Raw genomic sequence first — 24488 nt, forward strand, 5'->3', positions numbered from 1 at the left:
AACCTTTTAAATGATTTAATGATTAATTAAAAAAGGAATTTATACCTGTATGATAATGCTGGACCAGCGCGGTTTGGAAAATGAATGGATGATTGATTCGGCTGCGGGCGCCATCTCCTGGCGAGACGCGGGAATTCATTCAGCGAGCGACTCTCACAGTGCATTATGGGTATTCTCTAGCCGTTGAGCGTGCATCGGTTTGACACTCGTTATTGCGGTGCATTGTGGGATTGAATGAGTGCACTCAACATCGTCCACTATGGTTTCGGACACCACTACAAATGGCTGTCCCCTCAAATAGTGCCCTATTTAAGGGTATAGGGGGAGATTTCGGACACAGCCAGGGTTTGTATAGGCAGGGTTAACGAGAATAATGAGACACAGGTGGATGTAATCAGGCATAATGAGTCCAGGCAATGGATTGTGGGAAATGTAGTCCATGGTTAGATAACCAAGATGGAAGGAGTGCCCCTTGGTGGATGTAACAGTTAGAGCAGTGGTTCCCAACCATGTTCCTGGAGGACCCCCGAAATAAAGTGACTAACTCCCTTATTTAGAATAATCAAACATTAGAACAAAAAGGTAAGAACAAACACACATACATTCACAACTGTGGTGAATCCAATGGTGATGAGTTTTAAATTGAAATATGTAAATTTACCTATAAAGAGACCGCCCTCCGATGGTGGCAAGGTTAGAGAAAACACCAAGATCTGTCATGTTTTCTGGCCAAGACTGGATGTTTAAGAAACCTACAAAAACAGAGATCAAAATAAAAAAAATATATATATATTTAGCTTTCACTCGTTCAACATATGCTTTTAAATACCCGGAGTATAAAACAGAGATAAACATGTTTTTTACTCTGACAGCAGACATCGGCTGAGAATATTGCCACAGGTCCAATGAGTACAATATTATTTACTGCCTGTTTGATAGTATAAAATGACACCATTACTTTGAAATGAAAGTATATTTAGGGAAATGATTGCGCTAATTAAACGAACGAGTTCCATTACCATCTTCAGACGCACATTGTTTTAATTATCATTTTGTTGTCGTATTGAGCAAAATGTGTCTAAACTGACGGTACACCAATGGTGCACAAGAGAGCATTTTCTTACTGCTCGAGTTTCATTCTGAAAACATTGCTTTGCTGCTTCACTCCATTAGCTATTTGGCACAATCATAAGAACAAGTTGAAAGTGACAAAAGGCTTTTAGCTTGAGTCGTAGTTCATTCCTTTGAGGCTTTATAAACAAATAAATATTGCGTACCGCATAAAGATAAGGATTTGTGACAAAGAATATTCCCTAACACAAAGGATAAAAAGTTAATGTATGAAGAAATAAAGAAAGTTAATGGTTTTACGTAAGGCTACACAGGTTTAATGGGTTGTGATGTGATGGATGGTGACTGTCGCTCACCTGTGATCTCTCTGACGGTGCGGAATACATTTAGCCGATCAGGATCCAGAGCTCTGATACCATGAAACATGTCCCTGTTATAAATAACACAAAACAAGCAAGAAAAGGGGTTATATTTACATAATTAGAAAAGGAAAGCTTGCCAAGACAAACTTTGAACATTGGTGTGACAAAGCTTTGTCTGCACTTCTAAAGAGCCTGTAAGTCTAAAGGTTATACAGGCCATAAACAGATATATTGGACTCACCCTTTGATGCCCGTGATGAGGAAAATTAGGTTTCCGTTGATTTTGGTGCAATTGACAAACTTCTCGATGTTCCTGGAATCTACAGTTTGAGCCGTTTGAAGACTGCCGGTACCTATACCATCACACACTGAACACCACAAACAACCCATTTAACTAACATTTAACATTTACACAACACAACTGAGAGCAAAAACAACTTAAACCTTTGTTTACTACTATGGTGAGGACTTCTGAAAAGATGTTCTTCTCTGCAGTGTTGTTGCTAACTAAAACACGTTCTCATTAAAGGAAGGTTAGGCAATTTCGGAGAGGCTAGCAATAACAAGCTAGCTTTGAAAGCACACAATTTCTTCAGAGCGTCTCTAAAGCCACACCTAATTTAAAACACATGAACACATAGCAGAGTCTGCAAAGTGTCACGAGAGACAGCGTTAAATTACCTCGTCTCAAAGCACATAACATTACAATAATAAAGAACATCAACATCTTACAGATCTCTAGTTGTACCACCTGACTGCTGCAGATTCATTTCGGCGTTGATATTGTTGACATAGAAACACATAGTGTTGTCATCGAACTGAATGCAATGGTTGGACAATTTTTGGTCCTGAGACTTCCACAGAAGATATACTGATGTACATTTTTTTTTTTTTTTTTATATTTAGGCCACTTCTATTATTGATTCAGGATGTGAAGAGAATTTCAACCAGTATATCAAAAGGTGTTTCTAAAAAAATTGCCTACCCTACCTTTAACTGAAATATATGGCTATAAAATGCAATACTTTAAAGTAGTAAAACTGAAATAAAACTAAACAATTAAATAAAACTCAAACTAAACAACACTGCTTGCCTTTAATGACACTCCAGAAACATTTAAGCATGTTTAACATATTCTTAAAAACATGTTGGCATACATTCATCCATTGTAAAATGAGTTGAAACACTGGCTTGATCATATTTCACTGAATAGAGAGATATTCAAACATCATTCGAGTCAATTTCCCCCTCATTGTGAGCTTAATTATGATCAAATGTGAGTCATATTGAGACTGACTAATATGACCCAGTTTGGTGTCTGGGCCCATTATCACTTCTGCTTATTTTGTGGTCATCCCTCATTAATCTTTTCTCTATTGAAAAAAACAACAATCTTTCATTACAATCATTACAGAATAGACCAATAATGTCTCTACTCTCTATATACTTCAAGTTTGTACATGTACAGTAGGTATATGCTATCTAAAACTAACAAGAGGCTGGTAAGTGCTGGTTTGGCTGATCTATGGATAGACTAGAATGGTATTTCTGGTTGATCCTGATGGTTGAGATGGTTAAGAAGCCTGGTTGAGACACCAAAGCACCCATCTTATCTTGATGACCAGCATCCTAAACAACACATGCTGGTATTTTAATTTCAAAGACAGTATAAGTAGGGGGAGATGGAACCACTGAAAGGAAAATAAATAAGAGAAAGCGTAATGCCTAATTTGGTGGATATAGGGGAATGAAGTCAAGCTTTTCAGTTAAATAGCCAATTTCTTTTTTGATCAATCATGTTTGCTTACTCTCAAATGTGACTATGCATTAGCTAGATCAGCTTGAAAACAAAGTTTGGGGACAGCAAGAATGTAAGATTTATTTATTTTTTTTAAAAAATGTATCAGTTTCCACAAAAATTGTTAAGCAGCACAACCATTTTTAACATTGATAATAATAATAATAAATGTTTCTTGAGCAGCAAATCAGCATATTAGAAATTATTAGATATTATTATTCTGAAAGATCATGTGACACTGAAGACTGGAGTAATGATGCTGAAAATTCTGCTCTGCATCACAGGAATAAATTACATTTTAAAACATTAAGGTGAGACACTACAGGTGAATAGGGATTTTTTTTTTTTTAATTAGAAGATATCACTGTGAAACTTCTCCAGTTTATTACTGGCATAAACATAAGAAAAAAAAAAAAGTACTACAAGTTTTGTGTAAATTTATGTTTTAATATGCAAATGAGGCCTTATATACTTAAATATACGCTCATTTGCATACATTTCCAAAAACAAAATCTGGAAATTGGAAAGGTCCAGGTTTAAAATTCTCGGTTCTATTTGTTGACATATTAGATGAAATGGCTTTTACAGAGGGGATTCTGGATATCTTATTTTGTGCTTTAGTAAATTAGAGAATACTGACAATAGCCTTAAAAAATCTATTTTCGCCATGTTTTTTTTGAGTAAAAGTACCTATAACTCAGGATAGGAATGATATATCAACAAATCCCTCTGTAAAAGCCTTCAGAATATAGATAGGAATAAAACTGTAAAGTTTGGTGTATATAAGTTCTGCTGAAGTGGAGATTTCTGACTCAGAGCAGGAGTCTCTTGAAATCTATAGACATAAATAGATGAAGTGCTATAAGATATACACTTAAAAATGTATTTTGGATGTTTTCTTTCCACCAGTCTGAAAAAACACTTTATGAAAAGCCAAAAAGTGCAAAATCTCAAAATTGACAGGTGCCTGAAAAAACAGTGTTTTTGCCTGTAGTGTCTCCCCTTAAAATTGAAAACCATTATTTTGATTTGTAAAAAATATTTCACAATTTTACCGTGTTTTTGAGCAAATAAATGTGGCCTTGGTGAGTGTGTATATATATACCAAAGAAGCTAAATTTACTATTACCTGCAGAGAAAACATGTTTGCCTAGGGGCATGCCCAAGATGGCTGCCAAGTGAACTGACTTGTCCTAAAGGGACTTTGGTGTCATCAGGATTTTTGTATCATCAGGATGTTCATAAAGTCAGCATAAGTACTAAACAACCTTTATGAATAGCACTGACCTTTTGGACAGATGTCAGTGCACGGGATGCACATCTTTATGTGATTTTCCTCAACTTCCATCTTATTGCTCGGACAGGCTCTGACACAAGAGCTGTGATCCACCACAAAGTTATCTGAGTTCCAGACAGCAGAATATTAGAGCATAAATGAGACTGCTGTGCAATGATAGTCTGAGATGAAAAACAGATAATATCTCAAAATGGAAATGGAATCAGGCCAAATCACCCATATTTTTTGCACATGAAGCGTGGCTCCCATGAGAAAGTGTTTGTTGGTTAAATTAGTATTGCCGTCCTCCGAGAAAGCTAACTTACGTGGGCATTTCTTGACACAGAAAGCTCCAAATGTGTATTTGGCGTTGGGATTGTGTTCAAGCTGGAAGGTTGTTGGATTGTAGACGAATGGCTGAGGACATTGTGTCACACAGGCCCCGCTGTCATTAAAGTTGGTACAAGCCTGAGAACAAAAAACAGTCATGCAAGTGTGTGTTCGATCGATAAAACATGACTATAATGAAGAGACACCTCTGCAGACCTTTCAGTGTGTAACATAATTCAAATAATGTTAAAAACAAAGTGAGCAGGCGGTTGTAATGAGACCAGGTTGCCTTTATTACCCTTATTAACCTTTATTAAATCATCCAGAATCAGGTAAAAATAAAGGAAGAGTTGACATACAAAGCAGTCCGTGTCTTTGGGTCCGAAACAGCCTCCTGCACATTCACGGTGGCAGCAGTTACTGACGTATGGACCAAAACAGCGTCCATCACACTGCTCTGCACACACCGTCTTTGTCACTGTATGATTGTGAATATAGATAGAGAGAGAATGAAACAAAATAGTTTTCTATCACAAAAAAAAAAAAAAAAAAAAAAAAAAAACTATATCAAAGGCCAATAAATATATTCTATATTTATTGGACTTGGTGAAGGAAAAAATATGAGAAAATTATTTGTCAATGCTTTTGCATTCTCTCGCAAATGTTTTGCGTTCCCCTGAGAAATTTTGCTGTCCCTTGCAAAAACTTTTGCATTCCACCAAGAAACTTCGCTCGCAAAGAGCTCAAAACATTTGCGAGAGAATGCAAAGTTTCTTGGGGAAATGCAAAAGTTTTTTGCAAGCGAACGCAAAGTTTCTTGGAGGAACGCAAAGGTTTTGCGAGAGAATGCTAATTTTTGGAGGGGAATGCAAAGGTTTTGCGAGCAAACTTAAAACATTTGAATTATATTGGCCAGTTGTAACTTAGAATGAAGAATTATAATACATAAATAAACATGAATACCTAACTGCTTGGAATAAAAATTTTAAAAATAATTTGAACAATATTTACCGTACTCATAATTCACTCAAAAAATGTTTTCATCTAAAAACTCAAAATTGTCAAATATCTGCAATTCGCCTTGCTGATATACTGGCCATTCAAATAATATTGCAGAAACGTGTCAAACTTAAGTTAAATGTTTGGTTCATATAAGGATATTCCGTTTGTATACAAATGCACTCTTTCTGACAGCTAAATTAGTTAAGTGAGGTAGTGCGCAAAACCAAAACAGACATTGTCAAATAACACGTTTGTCACTCTGTCTTTCGTAGACATCAAACTCCATGACTTGAAATACTTCACGGCGTCTGCAGCAGTCTAAAATGTCTTGTGCAGTTAAAGTGTATCACTCTGACACCCAGAAGAGAATATGATCACTGTCTCTCTCTGTCCTTCCTTTTGTCACTCTTTTATTTAGCTCTAATTACCACCCACACTATCATCAGCAGGTTCCAGAGAGTAGAGATACCCTGATAACCCTCCAACCAGTTAATTATCACAGCTACCGGCCCAGAGGCTCAAACTGACAATACCAGACAGCAGACTTTTGCCTTTTATTAGAAATGTTGTCAGAAATGAAAATTCATAACTTCAGAACCACATTGAGAAACAAAAAAAAAAAAAAAAAGTTTGTTTACTTCTGATGAAACTCTGATTTCATACGAGACAGAAAGCACATAATGTAGCCGCACACAATCAAATGTGAAAATCTGTCTGGACTCGACAGTCAAATAAGCATACTATATAACTTGCACTTAACATTGCGGTAACGCTTTCTATAAAGACCATGCTTATAATGAATTATAGCTCCATTTATATCAAGTATTACTATTTTATAAACATATTTATAAAGACTTATTAATACCACATTATAAGAACAGTTATAGTTACATTTGTATTATTTATATAATTAATTGTAAGTAATGCATTTGCTTTTTCAATGCTCATGCTCATAATCCATTATACACTGATTTATAAGTATTAATTAGTCAGTCATATGGTTCCATGAATGTATTTATAAAAGATGCAACCTGCATTGTTATAATGTTATTATATCATAGTTACAATGACTTTTTATTCACATTTATTTCTGTCAAATTAGTGAATATATTAATAGCTGTGTTGTGTTCTTATAAATACTTATTGTGAGTAATAATACAGTTACTAATCACTATAAATGCATTATTGATGGCTTTAAGTAAAGTGAATACATAAGATGCAATTTTCCTAAATCAAATGTTAAGAAATCATGAAGATGTGCTCATTATACATTTTAAGTTGCTTACTTGTAAATGTAACTAATGAACAATAATTCCTGTAAAAAAAAAAAAAATAAATAAAAAAATAAAACAGAAATCATTAATACAAACAGTTGGAAAATGTTTTTAATGTTACTTGCAAAACACTGCAACAATATTTATAAAGTATAATTCCAAACTGCTATATGCTAACAAATCATGATCTCTAATGCAAACATTAGTCATTAAAGACATAATTAATAACTAATTGGTACAGCAAACAAATATCTCTGAAACTATTTTTATATACAATCATTTATAAATCAGTGTATAATGGATTATGAGCATGCACGTTGAAAAAGCAATGCATGGCTTATAAGTAATTATAAAAATAATATAGATGTATCTATAACTTTTCTTATAATGCAGTATAGATCTTAATGAGGCTCTATAAATATATTTATAAAATAGTAATACTTACTTAAAAGTAAGTATAAATGGGTCTATAAATCATTATAAGCATGGTCTTCATAGAAAGTGTTACCAAAATTGCTTCGTAATTACTTGGATTACTTAATTACAAAATATTAATTATGATACTTTGATCAATCAATCCCAGAGGAATGTGTGAGATCTTAATTGTTCTCGACAGTTCATCCGTAAAACAACTTCAGTTTCACTCTGTTTTTCGTACAAAGTTGGCTTCAGAGGAATTTATATTAATAATGCAGTCATATAGACTTCTTATTAGTGTTGTAAAGATACTGGAATTTAATGGAACTTCGGTACGATATCTTGAAAAATATCGATATTCGATACCATTTTCGATACCACAGGGAAAACTGCCATATATACCACAAATTATTATCTCATAATGTTTTGATAATATGGGATAATTTTCTTATACTAGCTTACACAGGAAGGCTTAATTTGAATCGTTGAACTACATTTACATAAAAAATACTTTAAATAATTATTATTTCTTTATTTTATTTTTTTTTGCTTTTTTATTAACATGACAGATAGCGGCAGGTTTATTAGGCTGCTGTCACTTTGAGGGCTTATGCATAGATGCAATATACTGTTACACAACATGCATTGACTGTAATTTTGTATGTATTTGACTGTTTAAGTGCAATAAGCCATGAAAAAGAAGTTAATTTGGTACTTGCGAGATGTTTGAGAGGAGGCTTCATGAGAGCGCCACTTATAGATCAGTGGTGTGCGCACTTTTGGTGTGAGTGCAAAACCTGCGGGAATGACTAAAATTACGCACAATATAAAATCTATTCAACCGGAGCGAATGAGACGAGTTAGTGACAGTTCACAGTCGGAGAGAAGAGAGAGCGAGAACCCACAGCTGGTATCGGTGTATCGATAAAGGAGTATTAGAACCGTTTCAGATATTTCAATATCGATACATATCGAAATATCACATTTTTTGACAACAATGCTTCTTATGGTACTTTATGATATTTATACAGCTCTATATGCTTGCTTACCAATTGTTTGTCTATAAGGACTAATCTGAGATGAACTCCTGGTCATTTAAAGAGCAACTTCAATTCTTAAAAAGTGCTAAATTGTCATTAAAGTGTGGAAGAGACAGTAAGGCTGTGGTATATTGTAGATGTAGATTGGATGGGTAAAAACTCACAGCTTTGGCACTGGTCTTCCTGGTGACCCCAGCAACGTCCATTACAAGATCTGTGACACCGTCTGCCTGCGGAAATAACCCAAAATAATCACCCTGACCTTTTGTGCTCCATATAAAACCAATACAACCAAAATGGTTCATTCAGACGTAAAAAACAAAGATCATTTATAAATAGTTCAGACATTTGAGTTGTATTTGTCTGAACCTGTGACATTTATTCAACATCTCATATTTTACTGTTATTAAATGTATCCAATCATCCTTAGAATTGTACTACCAACAGGCAGTTTCTTTCTTTTCTTTTTCTGCACAGAATAGTTCCCTGTTGTTGATGTAATAGTTTTCAAATTGAGTTTGAAAGACTAACATTCATGAAATAATTGAATGGAACATTAACTGTTACAGTTACAACGTGTAAAAGAGAGGAAAAACAGAAAGGCCACCTGCTCCATCTTCAGGTGTTCATATACTAATGACATTTTATTTTATTAATAATAATAATAATAATAATAATAATACCTTACACATTTTAACAACTGTTAGTCATAAAAAGTCATGAAGTTATAATCTTATCTGTTCTGATGATATGAACATTATTGTATCAAAAAACAGTAAAATTGGCACAAATGAGGCACTCACATGTGCTGCCACTGTTATTCGAAGGAACAACCAGAAGCTCAGAACGAGGGTTCTTGATGATGTCATTCCAGTGGATGGTGTCAGCATGGCACAAGAACTTGTTCTGATCCACATACACGCCTCCATTCAGGATTTCTGGTCAAAATATGAGAATATAAGCTTATTATAACAAGAATAAGGGTCAACATTCAAATACAGTGGCCCCAAAAAGTACTTGAACTATTACATTATTCCTTCTTTTTGTAAAATATTGTGGTTAAAAAGTGTGCTTGAGCTATTTTTCTTCAACATAAATGGCACTGGGTTTGTCACTCAACAGTAGCAATAAGACTAACCAAGAAATTATGAACACACACCAGAGTTTACATTTGTCAACTAAAACTACTAAAAATCATTTTCTTTAATATAAATTAAGTAAAATACAAACATTTGATAAAAAACTTAAACTTAAAAAAACTTAAAATCTGAATTAACTAAACAACTTAACTGAATAACAAAAAATGTTAATTACTGTTAATTACTTAAGTACAAAAATTACTAAAACTAAAAGTGAAATAAAGCTAAATAGAAAATAATGAACTTGATCAGTAATATTGAAAAGAAATGAAAAAAAGCACATAAAATTACTTAAAATAAAAACTGAAAATATAAAAAAGCTAATTTTAAAATATATATAAATACTAGTTTATAAAATAACACTGTAGGAATGGAGTGGAGTACAGTGTGATGGACATATGGTTGTTTGTATGTTGGTTGTTTGGGTCAAATATGGACAAACCCAACCGTTTTTTGTTTGTTTGTTTGTTTGTTTTTAACCCATTGGTTGGATTTGTCCATATTTAAAACAACCCAACATTTCTTAGAGTGTAAGCTGACAGAGCTATTACAATGAAAGCCATTCATACTGATACTGTCTGTGCGTGTTGTTCATTGATTTCAGCTTTTCTCTACAAGCAGCATACACTTATAATCTCAGATGTCTCTGTTATCCTGGAAAGTATCTCTCAGGGTTCCCTGCACCATTTAGCTGGTTGGAAAGTGTCACACTGGTTGTGATGAGCATGTGCGTGTTCGCCGAGCAGAGATAAGTGGCCAGACAGTTCAATTTATTCATCTCATTCTCAGTGTGCAATTGATTAACAATGATTAAGAATAAAAATCTTTTTTTGGCATCTCATTTTGACGTCCTATACCATAAAAGACTTCAGCCTTTATTGGCCTGTGGTCCATGTCTGTCTCTCTGGTTCCAGGCTCCCTTCTGAGAGTGTGAAAAGGTGTATCAGACACCTTGCATGGTTGGCTGATTGTATTGTACTGTGCTTTCCAAACACAATGAATGAGTCTGGATGAGTACCAGGTCTGACTTTCTTCCAAACACACATTCTAGCGGTTTTCTAAGATATTCTAGTCACTATTTGGCTTGAGCTCCTTTTTCAGTTTAAGTTAATGGTTTTGTTTTGCTCATTTTATGGTCTGCCAGGTGGAAAAAAAAAAAAAAAAAAAAAAAATCACAAATCTATTTATTATTAATATTTTGGGTTCAGTTACCTTCAGATTCAGTGCAGAGACCTTGTCTGTGTTAAACGTCCAGAAATACACCATTAGCATTCATACTGGCTTCCTCGCTACGAGACAAACATCTCTAAGTCCATAAACTGAAGCAGTGTCATGTGTATTAACTCATTTATTGTAGATTATATAGGAACATAATTAATAAATCAAGTTGACCCACAACACAACCACCTTTCCAATTAATGTAACAGACAATATCCTTATAGCCTAAAGGAGCCAAAATTTGTCACTACATAACACTCTAAAAGAAATCCCAGTGTTTTCCATTAGTTTCTTTGACAGCAGTGGAGAGATTGTTTTGCATGACAAATGTGAGCATGTCTGAGAGTGCAGACTGTGTGGAGGAGGGCCTCCTCATGGATATCCGTAATTGTGTTGAAGCCTTCTGATTAAATTTCAGCCATCTTAAATGTTATTGCTTCACAGTGAATCAGTGTGACAAATGTGATGCATTGTCCCGATAACTGAAATAATATGCAAGGGAAACAAATAAATAAATAACAGCTGTTAAAACTTTAGAAAAAAGATTGCTTTGCTTTGTTTTTGCTGCCTTTTCGACTGGCAGCTCAGCATCTCCCATAGTTAAAAACTGCAAATGGTCAAATAAGTCGCAGGCCATAAATCAAAAGATATGACAACATGTGGAGTTCATTATGGAAATGTATCTATCTATGTAAGATGAACAGCATATTGGGATTGAATATAAACATTAAATGTTTAATATATATATAAATCACACTGGAACATTCAAATCTGCGTTGGCGCTGCCGCTGAGCCAGAGAGAGTAGTTGTCATGTATAAGTATGAAACAGCTTTTCAACCACACAGTATCGTTATTTCTGTGTTACAAATATTCTTAAGCCCCTTTTCACACAGATATTCGGTAAAATACACAGATAATGTGTCCCAGGATTTGTCACACAGGGCGCGTCCTGGGACTGATCCAGGCAATGTTACTAGGTCCCCATCCCGGGACCGATCCCAGAATGAATCCCATGACGTGTTTGCGTTCACACAGAAGACACAATTTTTTGGCATCGCCTCTTTTATGGCAATTTTCTGGGATCAACGCACGTGTGAAAGGGGCTATATTATCACAGAAGAACTGGGATAAAAGTTTATAGTTTGGATATAAACACTGATGTCTACAGAAGCGATCATAATAGAGCTTTCACCTTTTGAAAGTAACATGGTTGGCCCTTCAAATAAGGATTGTATCGATTACATCATTACATCACCAGGTGGCGACAAGTGACTGTTAAAAGAAATCGTTCCTGAATCATTCATTCAAGAGATTCATTCAAAAAATGCTGATTCATCCAGTAATGAAACAATGAAGTATTTATGAGTGAGTCATTGAATCATTCACTCAAAACTTTAAATAATTCATTCAGATTCCTTAAACATTTTAAATAGACTGCAGCAATTTGTCAGAACATCTAGTAAATTGCATGTTATTATTTGTTTAGTTATTTGTTAAGTTGTCTGTTTAGAATCATGAGAGAATCGTGATCTCTGTTTGAAACCAAAAAAAAACGTGATTCTCAATTTATCCAGAATCTACTAGAAATCAGGGATTTTTTGAATATTGTCTTGGACAACTTGGGGCTTTTGAGTCAAAAACATTAGCCGCTTTTCCACCATCGGGCCAAACCGTTCTCGTTGCTTAACCATTCCATTCTGTCAGTCATTCTTTGCGAAGTCTTGTATGTATCACTACTGCAATCCCTCCTGTTTCCTGGTTTCGATCTCTGCCTGTTCTTTGGATTACCTCTATCGGCTGTGTTTCTTGGACCTTGTTTTATGTTTGGATTGTCTGTCCGTGTTTTTGATCCTGTGCCTGTCTTAAGCCAGGGGCTTCGGCCGTCTGCATTCGTGCACCGGACGGGGCGCGGCCGGGCGTGAAGAAAGAAGAGTCCAATAGGTGGCAATACGCACAGTACTGAGCACAGTGTGCAGTCGACGAAGAAGAGTGTGGAAAGAGCAATTTAAAAACAACACGCTTGAAACAAAGAGAAACTTCTCCAAGACGAGTAAACTTAGAAGCATATCTTTCTTCATCATTTTAGATTCTTGTTCAGTGTATCTTCCAAACTATGTTGCAATGGTGTTTCTTCTCCGATCATGCCCAGCGAATGTTCCGTTGATGACACGACTCAGTGCTGCCCTCCGATGTCTGGTAGAGTATAGAAAAAAGTTGTACTGCACATGTGTTGAACTCAGTCATCCGCGCGCATCCGCAGTTGAGTATACTTTGAAAGATGCGCGGACATAACTGCGCGCGCGACGCGTCCGGGCACAGAAAGTGAAGTATACCCGGGGCTTTATGGATTACGATTCTGTATTAACTACTGCACTTCGTTCCTCAAACTGTGTCTCTGAGCAGTACGTGGCAATTAATGCTATCTCATATCCAATTCATACGTATTTTACGAGGTGGCTAATTCATACTAATTCATGTGACCTCACTCAAATGAATTCATATGATTTGTCTAAAATGGGTAGGTTTAGGGGTGGGGTTAGGGGTAGGTCATTCGTACGGATTCATATGAATTTGGCAACACGTAAAACACGTACGATTTAGCAAAAAAAAAAAAAAAAAAAAAAAAAAATATTAATTCGTACAAATTTTAAGGAATTAGTCCCCTTGTAAAATACGTACAAATTGCTGTGAGATCGGGTTGGTTTATTTGCTCAAATAGTGCGCTTGGCCAGCCACAGAGAAACTGGAAGCCAGACAGACAAGTGACCAATGCTCAGTGGCGACGTCACTACACATATTCTACAGAGCTGAGAACAATTTGTAATCACGCCGTGCCGAACCAAACTCAACTGGAAATATAACTGGAACCGTTCCTTATCGTCCTTAGAACCTCTCAGTATGATGGTGGGAAAGCTGCTATTGAGAATCTCTGCTTAAGAGGGTTTGACTGACTCGCCAATATGATCAAGTCACTTTGCAACTCCTTATTACATTTCCCTAACATCCACCAAGCCTGAAATGGATGCTGAAGAAAACACGGCCCTATTAAAATGAGAGATGTGCGGAGTCACACTATTTATATAAAATAAATGCTAATGAAATTTCCAGTTCCATCTTGCTGTCGCTTAGTGCCACTTCCACTAATATCCTCTTCAGACTAGCATCATGATCCACGGCCCTCCATCGTCCCCCGCCCTCCGCCCGTCCACATTCACGATGCGTCTCATTATTCAGCCACACAGGGAGGGGAGTTTGGCTCGTGGAGATAGCAGAGCGTCCCAGAAATCACACCCAGCACCAGGGTCTCAGGAGGGCAGGCTGGGAGGGTTGGTGGAGCCATGATACGGCAGGCGCACCTTACATTTCTCACCTATTCTTTTCATGTTTTGTGAAAGGTGGATTTGATCTCACCAGCAGGCACCTTTGAAATCGGGTCCCTTCACAAAGAGAAGACAAAGATCAACTGAAATATTGACACCACAGCTCTCCAGCGAACTGTATTGTGCTGATAATGAATGAGGGACATGAGGCGGCTTGCTATCCATTACACTACATACTGTTTGATACAATGAATGCCACCTCGATTACCAAGACCCTGAAGAGTTCAAAGCAAACTTACACTTACAATGCAGCCATTTAGTCTCACAGTATCCAATAAGTCATTTCTCAATGTCAAACCACTAACACAAACCCCTTTGGTAAAACAAACTGGCAACCTCTTGGAATATGCAATTAGCTCTTGTCACAGTAGATTACAGTACATTAGGAAGCACTGCAGTATGCAAATATTTTCCTCTGTGAATTACTACACAACTGCACTAGGTTGCGGCATTATTGCATATAATCTTAGGCCACAAAAAGGGTTTTGTTTGGACCAGTCATAGTTCTTGCTACAAATTCATTTCAAATCTAGTCTGTCGTCACAACAATCTTTTTTTATTCTCCTCCACTGCTTCTGGACTTATATTTTAATTGTTAAGTGTCTTAAATGTGTATCTTTCAAAGCTCCCCCACCCCCGCCCCTAGTAATTAGAAATGGCTGAATTGTCCCCACAATATCTAAAATTCTTGCACTGCTCTGCTGCACTCAATTTCGCAGCGCCCTGTATGTTGTTAGGATGACAAAAGTGTGTAAAAGTTACATTTTTAGTCTGGTTTGTCTCAGCGGTCTAACAGTGCTCATCAATGTCAAAATGATTGAGATGACCAATCAAATCAAAGTAGACGGGGTTTACTGTTCACAGAAGCAGAGTGTGAATTCCAGCACGAAGCGTCAGTTTAATGTTGAAAGAGTGGAGTAAGATGTAAATAGCAAAACATTTAATACTGTTTTGCAATATTAAACGACCGACAGTAACATCCAGTGATGCAAACTACTCGAATTTTCTCAAATATGGCCGATTTGAATTAAAGATATGCATTTACGTGATTCATGTAATTCCTGAGGGTGAGAAGACAAGAAATGTTACGTTTTCTGGATAGTTTTGACAACATTGTCATCTGTACATGAAAAATGCAAAGGAAACTTTTCCGTTTTTAGTACATCGATGTCAAGTAAACATACTTCCTCAGTTGAAAATACCAAACAGCCCCCGCAAAAATGACAATTTATCACAATTACATCTTCCCTTGACAAACACACTCAACTGCTGATGCCAAAAATACTTAATAATAACAGACCTCAGACTTTTTCATAAACTTTGCAGCAATTATGTTTGACATTAAATGCTCTGACTGCACCCCACAGGGACGATGAGCTAAATAGTTAATGGTGGAACTTTGCATTGGGTATAACAGGAACAAGGAAGGCCGCTGAGAGAAGGAACACCCAGAACGCAATTTGCCAACAGAATTGAGTCAGGAGATCTCTTTATATCCCCACTGCAGGAAGTCCTCGGAGAGTTGTTTTAATCACATTCGGCTGCAATGAACGGGCTTTGTTTTTTGGAAGATTCAGAGGCAAACCAATTATTACCCACAAAGCGCTCTTCCTGTCCCCACTTTGTTCTTGACTGATGGTTGGAAAAACAGAATTTGCAGACATAATTTCATATTCAAGAAGTAATGCTATTACAATAGCTTTGGAAATAAAATCAAAGTACTTATAACTATCATTCTTAAGGGTGAGAGGTGACAGCTTTAGAAAGCTAATCTACATTTGCGCCTTATTTCGGATAGGCACAGTATGGCAAGAAAGCAGCTAAAGACCAAAATAGAAGCTGTTTGTTTTAGATTTTCGGCTTTAAAAGAAAACAGTTTGGTGTGGGAATTACTTTGAAACAATGTTCACTAATTATAGAATTATTTCACAATTATAATTTTGACAAATTATTACAACAGGCAAGTAACACATTGAATTAAATGTGCAATTTTGAAGGAGAAAGACTGAAATAGTTTTTTTCTTGTAAAACGTACTCCAATAATAAAAGGACTTCACATTTAGTGCACTTAAATCTCAAAATCCAGTCAATAACCGATGCATAGAACCAAGTCTACATCCTATATTTTTTTATTTTCTGATAAAAGCTGTTACACTAGGATGTACGTCAAAATATGGATAAAAAAAGATCTGTTGCTACTTTAGTTTCATCGTGAGCTACTTCCCCAAAAATATTCCTCTTTTGGAAGTGGCACAAATGAAATGAAATGAAATGAAATGAAATGGCGCTCACAACCCACTTTACACAGCATAAAGTTATAGTCAATGACACTGTATAAGTGACCTTGAAAACAGCAGAACAACAAATCTGAACAGCTGCTCTTAAGTGCAAAACATGTTCACAAAAGCAGTGAAACTTGTCCGCGAAGAAGCCGAACAATACAGGGGCTCAGCTGGATCAAAAACATCCACAGAATGAGGCCCAGCCTTGGGTTCACGGACAGAAGCTCAGAAGCAAGAAAGCGTTCGCTAACTGAGCAGCCAAGGCTGTGTGGAGGAGAGCAGAGGACTGGACATACAGCCGAGAGGCTCTGTGGGGGTGGGCGGCGAGCATGCTTCACATCAAGGCTATTGCATTAATACACCGCTGGGGATGTGCACAGGCATACATATGAGGGCACAAAGTGATAGGTTGCATGGAGATTTGTGTAACATAACGAATAAATTAGTCAAGGTGGAATTGTGGAGTCAGCAGACATGGCTTAGACTCAATGGCAGAGCTTTAGTAAATAACAGGATTAAACGTGCTGTAAAGTGGACAAATAAAAACACAACTGTGATTTCTTATCTATATGTACTATAAGCTGCAACATATGCGTTTACAGTGTCTAGATTTCTAGATTTGCTTTACAAATCTTACTATATTTAACCAGAATCGCATTTCAGAGAAGGTATAAATAATAGTTTATTGTTAAATCCAACTAAAATCAACTAACAAAACTTCGGAAAACAACAGTTTGTAAAGATTACAATTGAATGAAGGGCCACTGATAAAACATTGTGCTGATATTCAATCAATTCGATCAATCAATCAATCAATCAATCAAACAAACATCAAACATAATCTTAAATTAGGGGTCTGTGCCAATAAAAAATAAAGATTGCAGGGTTTCAAATAATTGTTACTAACATTTTTAATATAAAATAATACAATAAAATGGTAAAGAAGCATGTTTATGTGCATGCACAACAAGTATTGTATTAAAAAAAAAAAAAAAAAAAAAAAAAAGATAAAACAAGGTTTAGGCAAAAGAATCTAACCAGCACTCTAAAAAATGCAGGGTTAAAAACAAGCTAATTTGGGTTGAAAATGGATAAACCCAGTGATTGGGTTGTTTTAACCCAGTGGTTGGGTTAAATGTTTGACCAACCTGCTGGTAGTTTTATTTAACCCAACTATTGTTTAAAAATTACTGTATTGCTTGCTTAAAATGAACCCAAAATATGTTGGAAATTAATTATTCATTAATATGTTGAATGAACATTTAAATGAACATTTAATAATGAATATAAATGAATATGTTTAATAAATGAACGTTTAATAATACGTTTAATAAATAATAATTAAACAATAAACATTTCTTAAATTGCTTATTTATAAATATTCAAATTTTGATTATTATTGTTGTCTCTAGTAATTATGTGTCTGATTTTTTTAGGTTCATTTTAAGCCAGCCATATAGTCATTTTTAAACAATAGTTGAGTTAAATAACACTGCCCAGCAGGCTGGTCAGACATTTAACCCAACTGCTGGGTTAAAACAACCCAATAACTGGGTTTATCCATTTTCAAGCCAAACTGGGTTGTTTTTAACGCAGCATTATTTAGAGTGAGAGTTTAGGCATTTAACCAAAGTTGTAATTTGGGATTGTAAATTGGGATTGTGACTGTGATTGTAATGCATTTTCATATTAAAAGCATTGTTCTGTGCTTTAATATGGCAATTTTTCATTATGATAAAGAAAAAATGGCTATTGGAAAAGATGGAATTATGCATGCGCATGCATTGTACATTCATTGGAATATTGGCTTCTAATGCAGTTGAATAAGACAAAAACATTGATGTATATATGTGCCCTTTTCAATCTAAGATGTATCCGCTGAGTAATGCTTTTTAATTTGCATGCATACTGCATAATAGTCTAATTGCTTTGCATGGTGCACACTGAGACTTATTGGCGTGTTCTAAGATCGGATTCATTAGAGAATGCACTGTCTATGAACAACAGACTCGTTCACGAGTTTGTCAAATGCAAGCCTTGATTTGCAGGAGTGCTTGGATGCAATGATGTGGTGAGTACTGCACATGAATTAATCTTATTCAATAACCTTTGGCCACATGCGGTGAAAGAAATATTTACATACAGGGAGCTGCCCACTCAATTATTGAACTGACAACATGTTGCATGAAATTCTATCATCTGGAGATTCTAAAAGGTTGATGAAACTGCCCTTCATGCAGCTGTTGGTTATAGCAGAGGTCATCTATGAGGACATAGTCAAAAAAGACGAACATTTGACTGAAGGACCACAGAAAATAAGGTTACAGCCATTATTGTATCATAAGTTTCTTATGAAAGCTATTGATCATGCTGCAGAGCTGTGTAGAGGAGAGCACATGGCTATAATCAAAGGAGCCATTCATCATCAATGTGCTGAGTATCTCAAGGGGCTGAAGAACAACTTTCATCTCCTAAAACTAATATTGAAAATTGCAGAAACATGGCTACTGTTGCCTTAAGAATCAGACTTTACCAGCATCGCTGGAGGAATAGAGAAATTCAATGTTAAAAAAAATATGATTCAAAGACGTTAGTGAGGAATTCAAAAGACAACCTCAAATGTGCAGTGCTTCCCATCACTGAGCACAGCCAACTTTTCACAGCTGCATTTTCTTGCTTATAATAGGGGTTATGATATACAGCATTGCATTTTATGAAGGTCTCTGTTGCAGTGCCATAAATAGTGTGCAACTTTCTGCAACACTGGGCTGGAACAATGAATCCATCGTGTGAAGCTTTGCAAGCTCTTGTATTGTATAGAATAAAAGTTATTCTGATGATTGTAGTGCACATTTCTCACTGATATACTATGGTTGTAAACAGTCACTAACTACTTTAAATGAAAGCTCCAGTTTCAAAAACATCATCAGCATCAGTGGCAAATGTATAATAGACTTGTCCTTAAAGGATTAGTTCACTTCAGAATTCAATTTTCCTGATAATTTACTCACCCCCATGTCATCCAAGATGTTTATGTCTTTCTTTCTTCAGTTGAAAAGAAATCAAGGTTTTTTAGGTCATTCCAGGATTTTTCTCTATATAGTGGACTTCACTGGGGTTCAACGGGTTGAAGGTCCAAACTGCAGTTTCAGTGCAGCTTCAAAGAGCTCTACACGATCCCAGACAAGGAATAAGGGTCTTATCTAGCGAAACGATAGGTCATTTTCTAAAAAAAATAAATCATTTTTTTTCCTCAATGTACACACAGCACCCCATATTGACAGAAAAACACAGAATTGTTGACATTTTTGCAGATTTATTAAAAAAGAAAAACTGAAATATCACATGGTCCTAAGTATTCAGACCCTTTGCTCAGTATTTAGTAGAAGCACCCTTTTGATCTAATACAGCCATGAGTCTTTTTGGGAAAGATGCAACAAGTTTTTCACACCTGGATTTGGGGATCCTCTGCCATTCCTCCTTGCAGATCCTCTCCAGTTCTGTCAGGTTGGATGGTAAACGTTGGTGGACAGCCATTTTTAGGTCTCTCCAGAGATGCTCAATTGGGTTTAAGTCAGGGCTCTGGCTGGGCCATTCAAGAACAGTCACGGAGTTGTTGTGAAGCCACTCCTTCGTTATGTTAGCTGTGTGCTTAGGGTCATTGTCTTGTTGGAAGGTAAACCTTCGGCCCAGTCTGAGGTCCTGAGCACTCTGGAGAAGGTTTTCGTCCAGGATATCCCTGTAATTGGCCGCATTCATCTTTTCCTCGTTTGCAACCAGTCGTTCTGTCCCTGCAGCTGAAAAACACCCCCACAGCATGATGCTGCCACCACCATGCTTCACTGTTGGGACTGTATTGGACAGGTGATGAGCAGTGCCTGGTTTTCTCCACACATACCGCTTAGAATTAAGGCCAAAAAGTTCTATTTTGGTCTCATCAGACCAGAGAATCTTATTTCTCACCATCTTGGAGTCCTCCATGCAGGCTTTCATGTGTCTTGCACTGAGGAGAGGCTTCCGTCGGGCCACTCTGCCATAAAGCCCCGACTGGTGGAGGGCTGCAGTGATGGTTGACTTTCTACAACTTTCTCCCATCTCCCGACTGCATCTCTGGAGCTCAGCCACAGTGATCTTTGGGTTCTTCTTTACCTCTCTCACCAAGGCTCTTCTCCCCCGATAGCTCAGTTTGGCCGGACGGCCAGCTCTAGGAAGGGTTCTGGTCATCCCAAACATCTTCCATTTAAGGATTATGGAGGCCTTTGTGCTCTTAGGAACCTTAAGTGCAGCAGAAATTTGTTTGTAACCTTGGCCAGATCTGTGCCTTGCCACAATTCTGTCTCTGAGCTCTTCAGGCAGTTCCTTTGACCTCATGATTCTCATTTGCTCTGACATGCACTGTGAGCTGTAAGGTCTTATATAGACAGGTGTGTGGCTTTCCTAATCAAGTCCAATCAGTATAATCAAACACAGCTGGACTCAAATGAAGGTGTAGAACCATCTCAAGGATGATCAGAAGAAATGGACAGCACCTGAGTTAAATATTTGAGTGTCACAGCAAAGGGTCTGAATACTTAGGACCATGTGATATTTCAGTTTTTCTTTTTTAATAAATCTGCAAAAATGTCAACAATTCTGTGTTTTTCTGTCAATATGGGGTGCTGTGTGTACATTAATGAGGAAAAAAAATGAACTTAAATGATTTTAGCAAATGGCTGCAATATAACAAAGAGTGAAAAATTTAAGGGGGTCTGAATACTTTCCGTACCCACTGTATATATATACACATACTTTTTAACCACAAATGCTCGTATTTCACTGATCTGCGATGCACCACACATTACATAATCACGTTGGAAAGGTCACGCATGACGTAGGCGGAAACAACTTCACATTTTTTTCTGTAGGATGAAAATAATCTGTTAATTAAATGGTGATTAAATTATATAACGAAAGCTTATCAAAGAACGCTCCCTTTGCAGTAGCTGGAGCTGTCAATCAAACAGCACAAGTTTATCAGTGACTGAGTTCTCGCGCCAAAACTCCCGTTTTATTCAACGAATCTCTTCGTTACATCGCGTTTGCACTGTTAGTTATTATGACCCCTTCATGACCCCTTTAAGAATTATGTTCTAAAATCTGACAGTCAAAATAGACAGTCACAGCATTCCTACATTCAGTCAAGTAAGTAGCCTAATTAATTATTAAGCTGCACAAAAATATGATTAGGAGTATGAACTGAAATGGTATAATGTGGTAATCAGATGTTCTTCGCAAGTCAATTCAATAGCAATGCATACAGCATGTCAATGCCCACCCAGTTCATGTTTTATCCTTATATTTCCCTTGTAAGCCTGACAAAATCTTCCTTGTGGCAGTAAAACTGCTGTGTGGATGCTTGAATCCTGAAACTCTCAAAGACATGCCCTGTAACCCCGTTCATTCAAAGACACCATCTGACACCTCATCACAAGGAAGGGAGTAACAATAAAACGAAAGACATATCTTTGAGGATGCAAATAAAAGTGAAGAAAAGGCGGCAGTGGTGTACCCATACTGTCAGCGCTGTATTCATCCCTATACCAAGATATTGTTTAATCAGCCATTAAAACGATAAAGCCATATTTACGATTAATAATTCATGATTACGCAAGATGCTTGCTTGGCATGTCTTAACTTTCTGTCCCTCACCTACTGTGACCTCGTACCACCTGCTGAACTCCTCTGGGCGTCTATTGGCCGTCATGAGTCATCAGAAGTCAGACAACCATTATCACGCCTCTGGCTGTTTTGCTTTGAGGTGGCGTCGACTTCCTCTATTTGTCTGTTCGTTGTTTGACTCCTTGATCTGCTTCTGTTTCTCTCCATATCTTTATGCAATCCAACAGGGATCTGGAAGTACTGTTCTAAGATGAGTTTCTATATTACATGGTATAAGATGTAAACGAAAGTCTCCCTATGGGGCAACCAAGCAAGGCTGCAGGAAAAAAAAGAAATAAGCTAGATGTCATCTGTAAAACGTGTTAAAATGATACACACTGATAAGATAAAAAGCAGTCACAAAATGAAGAGTGGCTAATTTATACGAGAGACATCTTCTGATGTACATGATTATCATAGCTGCCGCACTGCACAGCATGAAAGACATTATTAGCGCCAATCTTATCTAACGTGTTCACATACACCAGTCCCTGCTATGCTAATTTCCACTAAGACCACTTACACAGACATCAGTCCGACATCAAAACATGACACTGCAGTATAATAACTAGACATTATACTACAATAACACTATATGTAAAAATAATTAACAACAGGTCTTCATTATCTTCTATCCACATGAACATTACCGTTCAAATGTTTGGGGTTGGTAACATTTTTTGTAATGTTTTTGAAAGAAGTCTCTAATGTTCACCAAGGCTGCATTTATTTGATCACAAATACAGCAAAACATTAATATTGTGAAATATTATTACAATTTAAAATAACTGTAATTTATTCCTGTGATCAAAGCTGAATTTTCAGCATCATTACTCCATTCTCCAGTGTCACATGATCCTTCAGAAATCATTCTAATATGCAGATTTGCTGCTTAAGAAACATTTCTGATTATTAGCAGGTTGGAAAACAGTTGTGCTGCTTCATATTTTTGTGGAAACTGTGATACTTTTGTCAGGATCCTCTGATGAATAGAAACTTCAAAAGAACAGCATCTTTTGTAACATTATAAATGTCTTTATAATGTGATTCTTTTGATTAATTTAATGCATATTTGCTGAATTATTATTATTTATTTTTTTTTTATTATAGGGAAAAAAAATTTACTGGCCCCAAACTTTTGAATGGTAAATTACTGTATGTTAAGCACATTATCTAGAAAGCATCTTGAATACATTTTAACATGGCACTTCAAGTTAAAATAAGTTTTAAATTAACTTTTAAAAACTCCAGCTTTATTTGAACAAAGAATGTGTGCTAAAGAAAAAACAAACCATATTAAATGGACATTTCATACAGATGTTTTGGGAAAATGTTTTCAGTGTAGGAACTTACAGAACTTTTGAAGAGATACATTTATCTTCTTTGACATAGATTTTGACATAACAAAGACCAACAAAAGGCAAGAACTGCAGTTTAAAAGTTTTAAACTTCATTGTACATTTTGTACAATATACCTGTCAGTAATGTTGGAACAATACCACAATTTTGTCTTCAATACGACACCACAATCTAATACTGAAGTATCGATATTAAACTGATACCGGATTGTCTATTTACACTAAGTGCAAATAGCATCCCTTGTTGGCGAACGCTTTTTACACTAGCTCCGCCCACCAATCTCTGGTTGGGCCACTCAAGTTTTAAAAAAGACGCACAGAATTCAACGTCTTCAGTGACACAGCAGTAGTGAGTAAGGCTCGCAGTCCTGGCTTTTACCACGATCAGTGCGGGTTTGAATCTGCCATTTGCCGAGTTCACATTTATTTTCAATAAAAATTAAAATAATGTTCTAAAAGTGGAAATAAATGGCGACCGAGTGTTTAATAATATTAAAAGTGTTTATTGGGTAGGGTTAGGGGAAGGTGTAGGGAGGGTTTTTGTTCTCCCAATAAGACAGCATCAATTTAATAATTTTAATAAATATAATCCAACCCGGTCTCATAGGAAAGACGTACCTGTGGGAACGTTTTCACGAGTCGCCAAAATACGTACCAATGCGTACATATCACTGCAGTTTCCAACAGAAATGAACACTAGAGGCAGTAAAACGGCAAGCGCTTTTGATCGTTTTCATACACAGTTGCGATTACAGGGTCAGATTATGGATTAATAAAGACTTGTTTTCACGTCTCCTTGCACAATATTATGTTATGACTTCAAAACGCTTTTTTACCACAGTG

The 24488-nt window shown here is 36.4% G+C and overlaps 1 protein-coding gene across 7 annotated transcripts in view; it reads right to left on the reverse strand.

Annotated features, from left to right (window-relative positions):
- Positions 1-24488, reverse strand: part of erbb4a (erb-b2 receptor tyrosine kinase 4a) — a 581429-nt gene that overhangs the window by 434364 nt on the left and 122577 nt on the right. For 2 of the 7 annotated variants that reach the window (XM_051890836.1, XM_051890828.1), the window contains exons 4-11: positions 9374-9508; positions 8735-8800; positions 5197-5315; positions 4834-4975; positions 4519-4632; positions 1675-1801; positions 1428-1501; positions 662-752 (exon numbers count right to left, since the gene is read on the reverse strand). The exons of 3 other annotated variants lie outside the window; for them this stretch is intronic. In XM_051890836.1, coding sequence (XP_051746796.1) covers positions 662-752; positions 1428-1501; positions 1675-1801; positions 4519-4632; positions 4834-4975; positions 5197-5315; positions 8735-8800; positions 9374-9508 — 868 coding nt within the window. The remainder of the gene's footprint in view (positions 1-661; positions 753-1427; positions 1502-1674; positions 1802-4518; positions 4633-4833; positions 4976-5196; positions 5316-8734; positions 8801-9373; positions 9509-24488) is intronic. 2 more of the 7 variants (XM_051890879.1, XM_051890868.1) reach the window with 2 other exon arrangements.

Source organism: Ctenopharyngodon idella, chromosome 1 (assembly GCF_019924925.1).
Source record: "Ctenopharyngodon idella isolate HZGC_01 chromosome 1, HZGC01, whole genome shotgun sequence".
NCBI classification, from domain to species: Eukaryota; Metazoa; Chordata; class Actinopteri; order Cypriniformes; family Xenocyprididae; genus Ctenopharyngodon; species Ctenopharyngodon idella.